Raw genomic sequence first — 19,291 nt, forward strand, 5'->3', positions numbered from 1 at the left:
AATCATGGCGAAAAAAACAAATGATTAATTATGCAAGTGCATTAATTAAACTCACCGAGAATCCCGCTGATCTCCTCATAGTTCTGGATTCACTCATGTGAATACCTGTCGATTGAAAAAAAAAACACAATTAATTAATGTACAACAATCACTTTGGTATATAACATTTTCGACACTTATACACGAATAAACAATACGAAACACGCAGATCGCTTATCGCGTCCATGTTAAATAAAGAATGGGTAATGAAAAAGCGCGAGAACAATTTTAATAGAAATTTGCTATGATATTTATGTAAAAATATAAAGTTGCTATTATTGCATTAATATGTAATAAACAAAAATATTACAAATTTTATGTACAATTTTATATATATATAGATAGTTCTATATATAATTATTTTTTGTATATCTCAAGTAGGAATATATATATAAATTTATTTCGTTATATACAGTGCCGGAAATGCGTGAACGGCCAAATCTCGAATTAAATAATAAATTATTAATTAGAATAATAAACCATTGCGAATAAAATAAATGATTAATTATGCAAGTGCACACTGAAAGAATTTTCTCTTAGAATTTACCCTGAAAATCATAATAATCGTGGGACAATATGGTATGGAAAGAATTTTATGAGAATTTCTCTGATTAATATTTTTATCACAATAAAAATAATAATATCTATATAATAATAATATCTATAATAATAATATTTATATCACAATAAAATATAAAACATGTTCGATTAATTTTACTAAACTGCATAGTAAAATTAATCAAACATATATTTTATATTTTATTGTAATAGATATTATTTTTTATTGTGATAAATATTAATCAGAGAAATTCTCATAAAATTCTTTCCTTACCATATTGTCCCATGATTTTCAGGGTAAAAATAAGAGAAAATTATCTGTGCAGTAACTAAACTCACCGAGAACCTCGCTGCTGCCGATGCCCGAATCCATCGTCTCCTCGTCGTCCCGTTATTCTGCATATTCACTCGCGAAAATACCTGCCGATCGAAAAAAACACGACTAATTAATATCACGCGCGCGTACAATCATCACTCGTCACTTTGGTACAACATTCCCGACGCTTATAACGCGCCATATACGCGAATAAATAACACGAAATACGGATGGCTCGTCGCGTCCGACATGTTGTGACTAAAAAGGGCGCGTAATTAAAAAGCGCGGCAACAATTTCGCGCGAAATGCACAAGCGGCGACGCGATAGTACACGAGGCGCCATCTATGAAAGTACTAAACGCACCTGTAGGTAAAATCGTGCAACTTGATTATCGACCGAAATTATTAAAAGATCAAACGTCGAACATGATAATATTCGAAACATGTTATAAAAAAATAACCTCATTATGCGTATGTACATAACTTGTACGTTGTATGTACATATATATGTTTGAGTGTTTAACACACTGAATACTCACCGTACTTGTATTTAAGGAGAATATCACACAACATTTGCAGCTACATTAATCGTACGGACGAATATTATATGACACACGTTCGCACATCGTAATACGATGATATATTACTCGCGACACTTTTTTCCGCACTTCCGATACTATACTTACTTAAAAACAACATTTATTTACTCGTGATATTTTATTTACTTATACGATTATTTAATATTTAAGGTTACGATCGCGCATACAAAACTATCGTACGTTTGCACTACCGATGTGCTGTATATATATATTTACGTATACGATTCGGCACTCCCGATACTACGTTTTTACTTGCAAACAATATTTATTCTCAATAACTCGGCAGACAAAATAAGTACTTGATCGTGCTGCAAATGATTGTGCGCCAAAATTCCGATTCAATTTCGTTACTTATTCTGTGTCGCTTCTGTGATCCGATTCTGAAAATCGATACGTTCGATAATTCGTCACACTTGCGTTCGATAATTCGACAAATGCAATTACACCCCTTTCATAAAAATTGGCACTTAAATCATGCGCGTCGCGCATGTCCATAGACATATTAAATATAGGCCGGTATTCATAGTCCGTTCTTATTTCAAGACCGTCTTAAGTAATGTCTTAAGATGCAAATACGGCTCTGTGATTGGTTAATCACATCTTAACGCTGGGTCCACAATAGGTGATTTAAGCCCTAAGCCTTAAGAAATTGACCAATCACAGTCGAGTTTTCTCCTCATACTTGACTGCGATTGATCAATTTCTTAAGGCTTAGGGCTTAAATCACCTATTGTGGACCCAGCGTAAGATTGTACTTAAAGGCCGGTATTCATAGTCGGTTCTTATATTTAAGAATGTCTTAAGATGTGATTAACCAATCACAGAGCCGTATTTGCATCTTAAGACATTACTTAAGACGGTCTTGAAATAAGAACGGACTATGAATACCGGCCTAAGACATTCTATATAAGAACCGACTATGAATACCGGCCTATATATTTAATATGTCTATGCGCATGCGCGGCAGCCATGTTTGAACCGCGCATATCGCCGGGCGGAAGTTGAGATACTTGGTCGTTTCCGTTCTCTGCAGTCGTTTCGCGCGCGATCACCTGCGGCAGCGGAGCTTCGTCGTGGCGGATATAATCGCGATCGGGCGTTATAAGTGTCGCGATCGAGTGTCCGTAAGTGTCGCGAACGTCGCAGGAAAGGAACTGACCACTGTGATTTAACGTCGCGAACGTTATAGTCGTATATTATCACAGGATGCTGAGATCAGAGTAGACGGAGTCACTTTGTCTCTGATCTCTGAGTCGTATCCGAGACACGATTTCGAATTATTGAGAGCAAATATCGTGTTTGCGACTAAATGTGCAGTTCGGGAGTGCCGAGGAAAAGTGCATCGGGCGATTATCGTATTATATTTGCACATATACAGTATATATATATATCGCGTCGGTGGTGCAAACATGCGACGACATGCATCAAACGTGTTCATCGAATTAACTGCTCAAATTTAGTTGCCAAAAGTAAATATTGCTTGCAAATGAACTTGTAATGTCGGGAGTGCCGAGAAAAGTATCGGGCGATCGTCGCTTTATACGGTAATATCGTTTTCGCGTCGATAGCGCGACAAATCCGTCAAGTGAATTCCGCGCGACCGTAGAGACGGTTTTGTCGCGTCGCGCCGGTAGGCGACAAATCCGTCGAGTGAATTCCGCGCGACCGTATCGATACGGTTTGTCGCGCCCGATAATACGACAGTTTCGTCAAGTGAACTCCGCGCGACCATCGTTAGTTTATCTCGTCGACAGTGCAACAATTCCGTCAAATGAATCCTACGCGATCATGGCCAATTATTAAAGTGAGTACTAATAAAATTACTGAGAATAAATATCAATATATAGAGAATAAATGGGAAATGTGTCAAGAAAAGTAAAAAATTGTTCAATATAAATCTTTGATTGTAAATTGACACGTTTTTATACATATACTATATATATAAAACATATTTTTATATATATGTATGTGTGTATGTGTAAAGTATATAAAATATTTACGATCTTTTATTATTTATAAGAAATTCAGAAAAACATGTCGCTCTCATTCTTCATATTGAATGTTTGACTGAAAATATATATCTATATTAGATAATAAAATATTTACTTTTCAATATAATTATTTCAATATATACTTTTTAATTATTTTCCAATAATTTGTGTTTTATGGGGGTGATATACTACTTTTAATATAACATACTTTTTGATATCAGAGAAATAACTTAATAATTTACTGAATTTATAGTATTTATATATCTTGTATCATATAATGTTATATATATCGTATATATTTGTTACAAAAAATGGTAATAAGATTATAATAATACATCATATGAATAATATTGACTTAAATGCATGATTAATTTACTAAAAGATATATTTGCTAAATTAAAAAACATTTCTATATAATATTCACAGTAAGTACATAGTTTGATATATTTATATATTTATATATATATATTCAAATAAAATTAATTTAACCAATTTAATTAATTAAATTGTGCTTTTTCTTTCGGACACATTAAATGTATAACATTGCTCTTTTCTTATACCTGCACAAGATTATTATTATTATAATTGTAAAATAGATTGATATAACACAGTAGGCTTGAAATTTGAGCCTCTTTTTGTTTTTCCTTTTTAAAATTTTGGGACATTCAGAATATTAATTTGATAAAATGCAATTAATACAAAAATCAATAATTTTAGCTAAATATAATCAAAAGTATACCCGTAAAAGGATTATTAAAAAGAGTTTTAGCACTTACTCGATACGTTCAGATTTTTTACAAATTTGTGACGCATGATGAAAATTATCAACTATCAATTATCGCTTCTTTATTATATATATGTATATATGTTATACTAGTCCCACAATTTTTTTCACCTGTAAAGGAACTTCCATGTTGGCTTGGCAATACTGTTGTTTTGCGAATACAGTATAATGAATTTCTTTAGGATGTCTTATCATTAAGTAAGGCTGAAACATATAATATACTTGATATACCAGGTGTCCCATTTTAAAGGACCCACTCAAATATCTCATTGTCAGAAACACTGCGTTAAATCGAAAAATGTTTCCTACAAAAGTTGTAGGGTTTCGAGGGGGACATAACATTGTAATATTCATATGACCTTGGGCGGCGTCTCCAAGGTCAAATGAAGGTGAGAATGAATTTTGAAAAGAAGAAAAAATATTAGGAAAATAAAAAAATGCTTCAGATAAAAGTTGTTCAAATTAATTAGTAGAAAAAGATGTTATAATAAAAAATGGGTTTCCATTTAAAAAATTCATTCTCACCTTCACTTTTGTAGGAAACATTTTTCGATTTAACGCAGTGTTTCTGAGATATTTGAGTGGGTCCTTTAAAATGGGACACCCGGTATACATACACTAATTTATATTATAAAGGACAAATATTTTTTGCGTAAAAGTGATAAAGAATATTTGATTCTCAACCTTCTCGGATGTTAGCACATTTTAAAAACGCGAGTTACACTGCATTAAATTATAATTAAAAAAAAAATATTACATGATGAAAATTAAAATTTGCATACAATAGCATCATAACCTAGAACCTAGAGTATGTAATTCAGATCACGACGTTTTTAAGCCCATCACACAATACAAAAGTACAGGCAGCAGTATCTATTCCCTGTTTCTATTGGTGGATATATTTCAGTTCCCTGTAGTTTTCTCGTACGCATGTGCAATGATTTGTTTGAAGACCGCTAGTTGTTGATAAAGCATGTTAAAGGAATAGCCATAACAATAATAATAAATAAATAATAAATAAATAAATATACAAAAAAAAAATTATATATATTATATATATTATTATATATTTATTATAAATATATAATAAATTGACAAACATATCTGGATATATTTCAAAGTAGACGTACATTCTCAAAGTAAAAAAGTCTTGGCATAAAAGTGCCTTTTGATAATGAGTCACATCGTAATTGTGCGTGCCTTCAAGCCGGGCGATGAGATAAGTTGCAAGGAATTAATTGAGAAGAGCGTGACGTCTTCCTTGGGTGCCACGTTTCGTGGAATGTTGTTCAAGGAAATAACCTTTCAACTGATGATCTTACTCTCTGCTATAATGTTTATTTTCTTTGGAATGCCATTAACCATTTGCCTTGTGGTTATACCTATAATTGTTATATTGGTATATGCTAGCACATACATAGGCTTTGCTGTAAAGCTAGCAGAGATTAATGAAGAAGTGATTAACATTCCAAGGTAGTGTATCGTACGTAGATCTTACAACATCTAAATAAGATATACCACGATGATATATCCAAGACGTTTTAACATTTTTGTTATATAGGCTCTATATGTCGAATGCCTTCTCATGCTTCTGGGTCGCTGAAGCTATTCAGCCTTACTTAATGACAAGACAGCCTAAAGAAGTTCATTATACTGTATTCACAGAACAACAGTATTTCCAAACCAACAAGGACGTTCCTTTGCAGGCCAAAAAGATTGTGGGAACTATTGGTTTGTCCAAAAGTCATAGATTAGATAAATGTGCGTGGATAAAGAGACTATGTGTGGATAAGCAATACCAGAGGAAAGGTATAGCAGCGTGCTTGCTCAATACTGCTGTACAATTTGCGATTGAAGCAGGATATAGTTGTGCTAATGTAGTAGCTTCCGAATATGTGGAAGGTGGTAAAGAACTGTGCCTTAAAAAGGGATTTGAATTGGAACAGATGTATCACAAACCTATTCTAGGATCATATATAACTATATTAATGTATGAATTAACATATCAAATTAAACCTAGTGAGGATGATTACTTATCTCAGATTAAAAACAATTTTTTAAATCAATACTAATTATGAATATTAATAATATATTAATTAGAATAACAATTCTTAAGAAAATGAATGAGACTGATTGGACGAGTTCTGTTGTGTCTTATATAAATATGAATAATATATTAATTAGGACAACAAGTTTCTCTTAAAAAATAAATGAGACTGATCGGACTGTGTTTTCTGTTAACACATTACAGATCAGACATTTTATCGTTAACTTTACTCAGTAGTTAACTATTTTTGTATTAAATATTTTTTAAGTACTTATGTTAGTAGTTAAAAATCGTTGTCCTGTTAAAACTACTTAATTTCAACAAAGCGAGATCTGTCATCTGTATGTAATGTGTTAAGCAAAGTGCAATTAAATAGTGATCTTTACGTTAAAATGATATATATTTAGTATTTTTTAATTTTATAGTTTGACCAAAAAAATAAGCTTTATTTTTTTACGAAATATTTATTAGATATTCTAAATGCTGTTGAACATGTTTTTCTTTTCCCCCATAAAACTCGAATTCCAAAAGTGGAAATATATTTGTATCACATTTTGTTCTTTATAGCTTTCTGATACATTTGGATTTCTTCACCTTCCCAATGTTGATTCTTTATTGTTGATAGAAACCTAGAATAAATTTTATTTTAGTTTAAAATAATAGGCTAAAATATACAGAATGTGTTGCAATAAAAAAAAGTTTAACGAGTATTACTTTTCTTGAAGTTCTTGCAATATTGTTTTCTCTTTTTCTGTAATGCCGTTTCGCAATATATCCAGATTCATCTGTAATTGCTTTGTGTTTTGTATTCCAATCAAGTTGGTGTCCACATTAGTATATTGCATAGAATACCATATTGCCATTTTGGAAAGCTCTACGTCACGGTCCTGTGTATATTTTATTAATTTAACAGCGTTATATACTGATAACATATTAAATAAACAATATCTTAAGTATCAATATGCAATAATTATGCAACAAATTAATTTGATATCTTTGTTATTAACGGACCTTGCAATATTGTGCAGCATTCACACATTGTTTCTTTGTTTCGTCAGAAGCTGGATGCCAGCTCGGTGGACCATCATTTGTTAAAAGACCCATACATAGTGCAGCAGCATTGATTAGGCCTATGTTATGCTTCTACAAAGTACACAAGAGTTAATAAAAATTTTATCATTAGGTGTCATTAGATATTCAAAGTCGATTTGAGGCAACACTCGACAAGGTATAAAAATTTATTAGAAATATATATATATTTTATATTGCAAAATTGTTTTCATTACCGAACATACATTTAATATGTTATTTTGCAAATTTATTGTAGAAAATAATTAAAAAACGACAATGCATAAAGAAAATAACAAACCTTGAGGAATGGTATATATTCTAATAAATTGTCGTCGATCAGAGTGAGTCTTGCATAACTCAAGACACAGGATATATTTATATTACTCTTTTCGATGCATTCTTTCAATACGGACACTGGATATCCGGTTATACCTATATATCTGGCTTTTCCATCGGCTACTTGTTTTGATAGTTCCGGCAAAGTTTGCGTGATAATTATATCTAACGAGGGTGCAAATTCGATATCGTGAACCTGCAAGGTGTACATATTTTATTTTTATTAATTTACAAATAGATTTTTAGATAAACGTTATCAATTTCGACGCGAAACAATATCTCTTACCTGAATAACATCGACATAATCCAGTCCCAACAACTCTAAACTCTTTTTAAAGCTCTTCTTAGCTTTCTCAACAGTAAAATCAAACATATTGTCGTAATCTAACTCATATCTGCCAATTTTGGTCGCGATATAATAAGCTTCTCGCGGAATTCCTTTTAATGCCTACAATAAATTTGCGAAATAACATATTAAATATATGTGTTGGCAATAAAAAAATTTTGCAATATAAAATATATACCGGGTGTCCCATTTTAAAGGACTCAAATATCTCAGAAACACTGCGTTAAATCAAAAAATGTTTCCCATAAAAGTTGTAGGGTTTCGAGGAGGACATAACATAGTAATATTCATATGACCTTGGGCGGCGTCTCCAAGGTCAAGTGAAGGTGAGAATAAATTTTTTAAATGGAAACCCATATTTTTTATTATAACATCTTTTTCTACTAATTAATTTGAACAACTTTTATCTGAAGCATTTTTTTATTTTCTTCAAAATTCACCTTCTCACCTTCAAATTCTCACCTTCACTTGACCTTGGAGATGCCGCCCAAGGTCAAATGAATATTACTATGTTATGTCCCCCTCGAAACCCTACAACTTTTGTAGAAAACATTTTTCGATTTAACGCAGTGTTTCTGACAATGAGATATTTGAGTGGGTCCTTTAAAATGGGACACCTGGTATATTTCTAATAAATTTTTATACCTTGCCGAGTGTTGCCTCGGATCGACCTTGACCATACCATGGTGCTGTATCAATATAATTGACACCTTGTTTTATTGCTTGACGTACTGCTTCGATGGCATCGGCCTCGTCATACGTGCTAGAAATAATATAATTTAAAAATCATATAATTAAATATAATACTTATACAAATAAATAATAAATAATTTACCCGTAATGACAACCGAGCGGGCCAGAGCCAAAAGATAATTTGCTTACAAATAAGCCTGTTTTTCCAAGCTCTTTGTATTCCATAATTTTTACTGCTTCGGGATCGTGAAAGCCCTCGACATAAGTAGAAGGAAATTTATTCCTAAAAAAATGTTACGATAAATCGTGAAATTGATACAAAGAAAGATTAAAATTGATATTAATTTTGATTAATGTTTAATTTTCTATACATTAAATTCGCGAAAATTTCTAGCAATCCAATTGTCACGTTTTTGTCATCATAAAAAGATATAAATTTGAAATATGAAAATATAAATTTGATAAAATAATATTGAATATAAAATTAATGGAATAAAAATACGTGAAATAAAAAAATATATATATTCACATATAATTAACGAAAATATTAGTTCCTCAAATATGTATGAGCAATTATTATTTATAACCGAATGAATTCAGTAATAAAATTTGTTTTATATTATTTATATTTTGCTGAAGATATATGTATTCGCAAATATAACATTGTTAATATACGTCTAACAATTGCACGATAATAAGAAAAATAATGATATCTCGTTTTATTTATTGCTGGTAAATAATTATATAAATTATTTTCAATCTCGTATATTTGTTTTATATACGATTCTAAATTTATACACATTTTAAATTTATTTATTTAATATAATTTTATGTAATCACAGAGTAAGAAGAATTGCATAAAACATGTTATCTGTAATTTTTGCATTAAGGAAATATTTTCGTACATATCTATTTATTCCCAGATTTTGCGTCGATAATAATTTTTACGATGATCACTCCTTTTTATAATATTTAAAACGGATTGTCAGCACCAACGTGAGCAAATTCTAACTGAATGTTATCAAGTAGAAAAATACACTGAAGGTTACACTTAAACCGAACCCTATCTAATCAATTTAACTTATCAATAATACTTGAAAAATATTTTATGGGCAATATGCACTAATTTATTATGGTTTAAAATTTAATTTTGCAATTAGAAATTTGGTTTAAGTAAATATATCAATTGAGTTAATCAACTCTCAATTAAGTTAATCGGAATTTGATCGAGAATGGTCCTAATTTCACTCTTTTATGAGAGAGAAAAATACTATGCATACGTAGATCTTATCCACGCACTCAATGACGAAGTTCTGTTTATTGAATATAAATAGCAATTTTACAATGTGTTGCCATCTTACGACATAAATTGGTTTTTATATTGGTATTATATGCTGTACATTATCTGTTACTGATTACACAGAAAACTGTCGGAGTTCTGTTTTATCAATGACAAAAGCTTATAATCTACTTTTGTTATTCTATTCTAATTTAATTTCCATAAAAAATTGACTTTGATTTTTGTTAAATATGTCGTATACATTTAATGTATTAAATTTGTAAATTGATGTTTAGTTTAAATAATATTTTTTATCTTATTTTTTTATTTTACATATTTTATATATACATATATATATTGTATATATTATGTATATATATAATTATTATAAAATAGTTATTATAATTGATATAAACATGAGTTAATGATAATAAAGAATATATAATTAGAAAATTATTTTATATTAATACATAAATCAAATAAAAATGTGTTTCTCGAGAAAAATTGAACAAGGAGACATAAATTAAATAAATTATATAAATATATATATTTTTTCATAAAATTCTATATTAAAACAATCAAACTTAAAAGGCAAAAATATTATATAGTTTTAAAGGGACTAATTGTCATCCACAGAACATGTGTAATATATTCTCTATTCTATTATAGTACACAGAGAATATTTTCTTAGAATTTACCCTGAAAATCATAGTACTCATGAGACAATATGGTATTGAAAGAATTTTATGAGAATTTCTCTGATTAATATTTATCACAATAAAAATAATAATATCTATTACAATAAAATATAAAATATGTTTGATTAATTTTATTATGCATTTTAGTAAAATTAATCAATAGTGTTTTATATTTTATTGTAATAGATATTATTTTTTATTTAAAGAAATTCTCATAAAATTATTTCCTTACCATATTGCCCCACGATTACCATGATTTTCAGGGTAAATTCTAAGAAAATATTCTCTCTGTGTATTATTTACAAAATATTATTATTTTAATTATAATAATATGTTGCAAATATGTTTAAATAAAAAATTTTTTCGTTATAATTGTATATATATATTACTGTAAACACAGTAATAAATTAATTATGCAATTATGCAATAACTTATGTCTTCCATTAAATTTTGTAGTTTGTACACAGAGAGGATTTTCTCTTGGAATTTATCCTGAAAATCATAGTAATCGTAGGACATTATGGTATGGAAAGAATTTTATGAGAATTTCTCTGATTAATATTTATCACAATAAATATAATAATATCTATTACAATAAAATATAAAATATTTTTAATTAATTTTACTATGCAGTTTAGTAAAATTAATCAAACATGATTTATATTTTATTGTGATAGATATTATTTTTATTGTGATAAATAATAATCAGAGAAATTCTCATAAAATTCTTTCCATACCATATTGTCCCACGATTACCATGATTTTCAGGGTAAATTCTAAGAAAATATTCTCTCTGTATTACTTACAAAATATTTTAATTATAATAATATGTTGCAAATATGTTTAAATAAAAAATTTTTTCGTTATAATTGTATATATATTACTGTAAACACAGTAATAAATTAATTATGCAATTATGCAATAACTTACGTCTTCCATTAGATTTTGTAGTTTGTACACAGAGATAAAATTCTTTCCATACCATATTGTCCCACGATTACCATGATTTTCAGGGTAAATTCTAAGAGAAAATTCTCTCAGTGTATATATGTGTAATATATTCTTTATTCTATTATAGTATTCTCTATGGTATAATTTCAAATTTATTTCTCCCTTAAAGACTCGAGCAGTCTTGTTTCGTCGCGTCGCGTTCTCGTTTTTTCCGGTCTTACGTGTGTCATGCAAAGACCCCGTAATTTCGGCGCGGCCTGTTTTCTGGGTTATATACCGGACGTCTCGTTCACTCGCCGGCATGATTATGTAATAAATATGGGCCCCCGGTTCGGAGCCCTGGGGCCCTCGGGCGACCGAAAATTCGCAGTCAAGGTAGAGGCCACTGGTCAGTGTACTCGTTTCTCTCGCGTATTCAGCATCGATGCTCTTCTTCACCTGTCCCACGAAAATTCTCCTACAAGAAACTTTTATACTCAAACATATATTTCTTTGTAAGTATAAAATTATACTATGGAATCGATTTCTCTCCCTTTACGCGATGTGATGGTTTTAAATTTCAATTAGTTCTCGATATATTAACGATGGAAAAGTTTCGATTTGCTACAAAAAATTTATCATGGATGGGAAAAAAGTTTCCAGCACGCGAAGTATGTGATCATCCGTTTCTTTTAATAGTAACATATTTCGATTAAATTACACTCAAAAAAATGATTTTGCAACTATAGCAAAAATTTTTTAGGTGCGAAAAATTAACTGAGGTAGATAAACAATTAGCAAATATTGTAATATCGTATATATTTTGCACGTAATCAATCTAAATGACAGAGACAGAACTAAAAAATTCTATCTGTGACAAACGATAATTCTATCTGTGACAAACGATATTCTATCAGATACAAAAAATAGCGATAATTTTTGTTGCGACATCTAGAAATTTTTTTGCGTGTAAGGACACTAAAAATAGAATGAAATTATAATGGAATATTTCTATATTAATATTTTATGTAAAATAATTTTTATTATATTCATATATGTATAATTATTAACATATTGCAAAAAAAACGGCATCTGAATTCGGTGATTTGAATGCCAAAAAATTCAAAAATTCTAAATTACTCGATGCGAACAGGATTTATCGATTATTCTAGCTAGCATATATAATACGTATGTGATACTTTATTTCGCACGCGCGTTATAGATAACTTCACTTAAATATAGAAATTAGCTTCTGCACGCGAAGCGATAGCGTCGACAGGCGCTTGGCATCGCTTATCTAAAAGCGCAGAAATATTTGGCGAAGTTTGATATAGTCTCTAATCGTTCTCTTCTTCTTTTTTTTCTTTTTGCGCGCGCGCGAAAGAACAATTTCGGGTTGTATAGCCAGTCGGCGCGGCGATGATAATTAAACCGTCGAAAAAGGGTCAACATATTCCGGCATTTTAATTAAAAAATGAGCGTCGTTAATCTTCGTAGCTCGCATTCGTTTCTCGCGAGCGATACAAATGGCAGTTAATTCGAGGCTGATGGAACGACAGCGCAAGCTGTTCCTGGTCTATACGAGAGGTGAATATGTCATGCTACACAATTCACGTGTCGCCGGCACGCGTGCGATAAAAGCGGAAAATCGCGTGTCCATTCTTGACCCTCCGTGACTTCCGAAACATCCTCAAGGAAAAGTAATCGCGACACTCTGAGTCGCGAGACATATTTCATGGAACGTATTTATGGAACTGTACAAAGTGCTAGTATGGTTAAATATTTCGCGCCTCGAAATTGTCTCGTCCGATGACATAGACATTAGTATTAACATTTTAAACTTAGCTTTACATTAGGTTCTGACTTAGACTCCGAGTTTTATTCGGAACATGAAGGTTGTATTTGATATTGTACAGCAGTTTTACCATATAAAAATCATGTTTAACATTAAATATATGCGTGGAATTTGCATAGAGAGAATTTTCTCTTAGAATTTACCCTGAAAATCGTGGGACAATGTGGTATGGAAAGAATATTATGAGAATTTTTCTGATTAATATTTATCACAATAAAAAATAATAATATCTATCACAATAAAATATGTTTGATATTAATTTTACTAAAAGTATAATAAAATTTACTAAAAATATGATAAAATTGATCAAACAAATTGCTTTGTTTTATCGCGGAATAAATAGATCGATATTTTATTTAATTGTTTCAGTGAGTATTTAGAATCGGTATTTTACACAAACGACACAGTTATATCTTAAATGAGATAATAATTTTTCTTATGAAGAAAAGTAATTTTTTTATGAAGAAAAGAGTCTCAATCTACCCTACACAGTTGGAAAATTTGTTTTCTTGTTAAAAACGGTCCCCGTTAAAATTTTTGTGTTAAATATTTAACACATTCATGTGTTAAATTAACCTATTGCTGTTGTGTTAATTGAACTCAAATGTTAAATTATTAAAATAACTGAAAAAAAGTGTAAAAATAACACAATGTGTATTTACTTTTAATTTTACACAATAAATATGTTCGATATTATTAGTGACAAGATTTATCTGTTAAAATTTACAGAAAAAAATGTTAATTTTACTTTATAATATAAGTGGGGATGATAAAATGTAAAATTAACAATTTTTTTAGTTAATTTTTACATTAAAACTATGTTAATTTAACACAAAATTTATTTCAAGTTTACTTGAAGTTTGCATTTATTTTATGTTAAAATATTAACACAATATTCGTGTCATCATTTAACATATCCGTATTATGTTAAATTAACACAAAAATTTCTGTGGACCGTTTGGGACATGTGATATTTGTTAAATTTAACAACTTTTTCAACTGTGTAAAGTTATTTCAAAGGACGAAGTAACTCGAGTTTACGTAATTAATTTACCGAGTATATTTGAGCCAGAAAGCGTTTTTCGTTCCATATAACTCGACTTGACCAACGTTGAATTTGTTTTAGGTTTCCACACGTAATTGGCAGATCATCATGCCGACGAGGAAAGGCGAGCAATGGTACGCGGATTGGATCGTTGCAGCGGATGTGTGTATGGATCTACCCGGAAGTTTCCGGAAAAATAAAAACGAGGTCCTGCTTCGCTTGGACAAGCTGCTTCTTCAACAAGGTATGTCGACTTATCATTTACCGTATAATTTGCGTTTGAATTTTCTCTTCTCCACATTCGCTCGACAAACCTAACGTGAAACGTGACTATTTGACTTGGATTTCTCGTTTACATCAAACGCGTGCGAAAGGAACTGTTTAAAAGAACTTTTATGCTTGAATTTAATGTTAGTCATATTTTATCATTGCGTTAGCATTTAAAAAAAGAACATGTGTTGACTTATTTTTCACATTCGTGTCATGATTGTTGAGGCATAAGTCATTCGATGAGCGATACGACGAGCAAATCAGTTGTATAACCATACTAGATAAAAATTTTCCAACATTCCGACACGGCTCGATGGTGAATCAGCTGATTTCTTTTCGGTAAGCGAAAAAAATAACCAAGTCGACGGTGATGCGTTAAGTTTTACAAGCGCGCGTGGAGGGAATTCTCGATTATCGCAGTGAAAAATATTATCGATTGAATTTTAAATGATGTTAAGCAGGGGAAAGATAGTCGATTAGAATACGAAACAACATGCACTTTTATAATAATTTTACGCGCCCATCGTGTCATGAAGAAAATCTAATATTAATTTAAATAATATTTGAAAAGACAATACTCTTTCTCTCTCTATTTTTGTTGCTTTAAAGCTATATCTCGATAAATATTTTAAATTAAAATTATTTTGAATTACACCGAGATATTATTACATAAGTTCTTCTTTCAACTTTTAATAATCTCAGCGATAGGAATAATATAAATAAATATTACATTGGTTATACAATTTGCTAGGGAATTTCCTATAAAGTAATACTCTGTTCTTTAACATTTGTCAACCAGTGTACTTTGTCAGACAAAATTATCAATGTATTTGATAATTATATTATATAGTGTGCACATACATATATGCATATGTATGTGTGTGTACAGACGTCTCGAGCATGTTTACACATATATGATTTCGTTTCGTATAAACCGTATTAAGGTCCTTTGCAAATGTATTCCACGATAAAATCTGTTATCGCGTAGCCAGGGTCGCGCATGATTACAATATTCCAGGTTGTAATAAAAGGAGATGTTATCGACACATATATCGCGCCGTTTATTTTCGGTGGTTCGACGCTTCTAGCAAAATAGAAAGATAAGGAGACAAAGAAAAAAACACTTTTCGTAAGGCAACGATATCCCGACGTATGCAAACGAAGATGAAAGACGATGACAAGGATGGTTCTATAGAAAGAAAGAGAGTTCACTTTGCGGGAATTTCAACCGGGGCGTGGGAAACTTTAGTCGCGTCGTGTGCGTGACGAAACTTTTTTTTTGCGGCGTAACACTTACCTGAAATATATTTTTACCTCCTAATTCGCCAAACATATCGCGTATTTTTTATCAAAATTTGTTAATCGCATACACCTTATTTAGAAATAAATTAATTTTTAATTGAACAAATGGTATGTTTATAATAAAATACGAACATGATATGTTTATAATAATATACATACTTTAATCATTTATATCATGCACTTTTATATGCATTTAACTTATAGAAAAGAAAAAATCTTTCGTAGCTCTATCACACAATTCTTGTTTGATAATTTATTCTCTTATTTTTCAATAATTCGGAAGATATTAAAGATGTCAATTGTTATTGATTATATGCTAATTGCTATTGGTTACTTTATTACATTTTGAACGTAACTTTTGCCATGATTATTTTCTATCACATTCTACCTTTTTTTTTTTTATATTTAAAGCAACCTTTATCATGCGTCAAGAACGTTGTCATCGGAAAGATTAAGTTTGATTAAGTATATCAGCTCTCATCAAGGGATAAGTAACATCATTATCATGCGCTATCGATCACTTATCCCCCAAAAAGTAGAATCTGAGATGCTTGTATCGGTTAAATATTTTTGAATCCCAAAAGTTTTCCCGCACAAAGTCGCTGATAATTTTCAACTTATGAAGATCGAAATCGTGTGCTGGAAAATCTTATTAAATATTCATATAAAGAACGCGAGAATACACACACATTAAAAGTTAAATATAGTATATTGATACTCGAGATAACATCAACAAATAAATGACATTTTATTTATGGAATTGCGATCTTTAATATCGAAATCAATTTTTGCTCGACAAAAGACTTTTTTTGCTTTTCGAGACCCGATTGAATAAGGCAAGTGATCAAGTATAATTAAGGTGACAAAATATAGCATGGTAAAAAAATTAAAAATTGTATCAAACATCAGTAGTGAGAAACCTGCTAATTATTAATTATTAACATTTTTACGAAAAGTTAAATTTTAATATCATTATTTAAAAAATTAAATAAGAAATTGAATGAATAGTTGTTTGATAGAAAAAATGTGATGAAAAACTACTTTACTGTAAAATTTCAGTAAAATCTGTAGATTTCATGAGATCTGAAAGACTTCAATTCTCTCCTCGTGCATTTTTTCCTCTATTAGATTAGCGAGTAGTATTGCAATTTTTTTCCTTTTTGCGTACCTTTTTCCATCTAGTAGACCTGTGTAAGATTAAACCAACGTAATAAATTTGTATTAATTTTATGCACTTGTAACTTGTACTTTTAAATACAGAATTCTTACTTCTTTGGAAGAATATGGAATTTTTGTAACGCGAAGAATTTTTTATTAGACTTATTTGAAATTCAGAAAGTGTTAATTGATAAAATGACGTGGACTTCTACTTTGTATTTTAAAGTAAACCTCTCTTGAGTCCTAAAGACTAGTTGCATCAAATATTTTGCAGATATCTTTAGCAGAGTATAAATCGTTATGCGACTACGTATCAAAGCGCAAAGAACTCCTGTTTCTAATTCTCAGAAGTTTTCGTTAAGCATCCTTTGTAATTATCTCTTTAAAGAGATTCGTCTTTCGTTTTACGTAAAATGGAAATTATGCAGTGTTGGTTAAGTTAAATTCTCAAAAGTATCTCTAATTAATAATTCGCTTCTGGCTATGATACAATATGTAATATTTCACACATTTTTTAGCATATACGTCTTTACGAGAAGAGAAACCTATCGCTAAATTTTTGAGCATTCTAATCAATATGTATTTACTCTCTCGATCGTGAGTTTTTTCTACTTCGGCACGATCCATTTGTCGAGAAAGCATTTCTCTGTACGAAGGTTTTTTTTTAGCGTCGTTACATTTTTATACATCCATTCGCTGAAGTTGTGCACACTTTTAACATTCTATTATCCAACGCTTTACGATATCATTCTGTATACTCTGTAAATTATTATCTTTTTCGCTAACATTTTATATGAGTTATAAATAATTTCATTAATTGCAAGAGAATTACAACAAATTTATCCTTAAACTACAATAAATAATACGACACAAAAAGCTTTGTATAAATTTATACACAGATATATATAGTCATGAGTGTAAATTATTTTACGAATAATTATAACAACAAACTTTATGTATATATTATAATTTAGAAAGAAACGCTTATCGGTTAAAAATAAATCTCTCTTTTTATTCGCGGCATGTGCGCGCGCAATTTGTTAATCTTAAAAATAATTCAGTAACGGTGAAAAGCGAGGCAAAAAATATAATCGCGCAAGCGATTAGCGATATAGCTTATGATCCGGGCTGCGACATATTGTCGACATAAACGGCCAGAATATAGCATTATAATAACATGACGTTGCCGAAACGGAAAGGCGTGCTCCGCGATGCTTAATTTAGAAATTATCGTCTCACAATCGGGACGAGAAGGTTTCGATGCCGAAGGAAGGGCTCGAATGGTTTTACCTCGCATGCCCGCCGACCGACGCGATAATCGATCTCATTTCGCCCCGCGAGTCTGCGAGAGAACTTACCTTAAAATTAAACTGGTATACCACCTGCGCTCGTATACTAAGTCTGTGTCCAATCTCTCTAGGCTCCATGATTTGTGCGAAAGACTATGACTACGTCCGCTTAATCATACTGCTGCACTACTGAATTATGCGCTTTAGTCGCTGTAGCTTCGTGCCAAGTTTCAACCTTGAGTCAGATAGTTCCGGTAAAATTTAACTTGCCGCGTTTACGAACAGTCGTTCGCCAATAATAATAATAAAAATGATAAGAATTTTTATTTTGTTATGATATTGAAATATACACAGAGAGAATTTTCTCTTAAAGTTTATCCTGAAAATCATATGGTAATCGTGGGACAATATATGAGATGGAAAGAATTTTATGAGAATTTCTCTGATTAATATTTATCACAATAAAAATAATAATATCTATTACAATAAAATGTAAAATATGTTTGATTAATTTTACTAAAATATATAGTAAAATTTCAATAATTTTAAAATATGTTAAAAACTTAGGATTCTTTAAGTATTTTAAATAGAATAGATGCTAAAATAGTGATAAACATATAAAATATTTTATATAAATTTTACAATATACAGCATAATATTTTCAATCCAGCTTCAATCGCTCATG

The 19,291-nt window shown here is 30.4% G+C and overlaps 3 protein-coding genes across 5 annotated transcripts in view; 2 read left to right on the forward strand and 1 right to left on the reverse strand.

Moving 5' to 3' along the window:
• The first annotated feature begins 3,163 nt into the window (after positions 1 to 3,163).
• Positions 3,164 to 19,291, forward strand: part of LOC145939131 (pleckstrin homology domain-containing family G member 5) — a 169,292-nt gene continuing 153,164 nt past the window's right edge. Inside the window, exons 1-2 of one of the 2 annotated variants that reach the window (XM_083043316.1) lie at positions 3,164 to 3,316; positions 14,669 to 14,831. In XM_083043316.1, the coding sequence (XP_082899442.1) occupies positions 3,284 to 3,316; positions 14,669 to 14,831 (196 nt within the window). In that variant the 5' untranslated portion in view covers positions 3,164 to 3,283. Of the gene's footprint in view, positions 3,317 to 12,140; positions 12,203 to 14,668; positions 14,832 to 19,291 lie in introns of those variants that run through there. The other variant, XM_083043317.1, reaches the window with a different exon arrangement.
• On the forward strand, positions 5,392 to 6,413 carry LOC145939134 (N-acetyltransferase family 8 member 3). Its single transcript, XM_083043321.1, has 2 exons — positions 5,392 to 5,760; positions 5,849 to 6,413. The coding sequence occupies exons 1-2, from the start codon at positions 5,462 to 5,464 to the stop codon at positions 6,357 to 6,359; spliced, it is 810 nt and encodes a 269-aa protein (XP_082899447.1). The 5' UTR covers positions 5,392 to 5,461; the 3' UTR covers positions 6,360 to 6,413.
• LOC145939133 (uncharacterized) lies at positions 6,812 to 18,789 on the reverse strand. Of its 2 annotated transcripts, none has more exons than XM_083043320.1 (8): positions 18,676 to 18,789; positions 8,923 to 9,063; positions 8,733 to 8,850; positions 8,028 to 8,189; positions 7,704 to 7,937; positions 7,346 to 7,477; positions 7,049 to 7,221; positions 6,812 to 6,963 (listed from the first exon to the last, which is right to left on the reverse strand). In XM_083043320.1, exons 2-8 carry the CDS (start codon positions 9,003 to 9,005, stop codon positions 6,882 to 6,884), a joined length of 984 nt encoding a protein of 327 aa, XP_082899446.1. In that variant the 5' UTR covers positions 9,006 to 9,063; positions 18,676 to 18,789; the 3' UTR covers positions 6,812 to 6,881. The 2 variants fall into 2 exon arrangements, with proteins under 2 accessions (XP_082899446.1, XP_082899445.1); XM_083043319.1 differs by lacking the exon at positions 18,676 to 18,789 and adding an exon at positions 9,686 to 10,034.

The sequence above is a fragment of the Prenolepis imparis genome, unplaced genomic scaffold, assembly GCF_030444845.1.
Source record: "Prenolepis imparis isolate NDT839.2.m4 unplaced genomic scaffold, iyPreImpa1.0 SCAF_7, whole genome shotgun sequence".
Lineage (NCBI taxonomy): Eukaryota > Metazoa > Arthropoda > Insecta > Hymenoptera > Formicidae > Prenolepis > Prenolepis imparis.

What these genes read in the sequence shown, in the direction of transcription:
- LOC145939134 (XM_083043321.1), top strand. Translation starts at nt 5,462, where the DNA reads ATGAGTCACATCGTAATTGTGCGTGCCTTCAAGCCGGGCGATGAGATA. An exon ending in GAAGTGATTAACATTCCAAG is followed by an intron (nt 5,761 to 5,848) that starts GTAGTGTATCGT and finishes TTTGTTATATAG; the next exon opens with GCTCTATATGTCGAATGCCT.
- LOC145939133 (XM_083043319.1), bottom strand. An exon ending in AATATATACCATTCCTCAAG is followed by an intron (nt 7,478 to 7,703) that starts GTTTGTTATTTT and finishes TGTACTTTGTAG; the next exon opens with AAGCATAACATAGGCCTAAT. An exon ending in TTGCAAGAACTTCAAGAAAA is followed by an intron (nt 6,964 to 7,048) that starts GTAATACTCGTT and finishes AATTTATTCTAG; the next exon opens with GTTTCTATCAACAATAAAGA.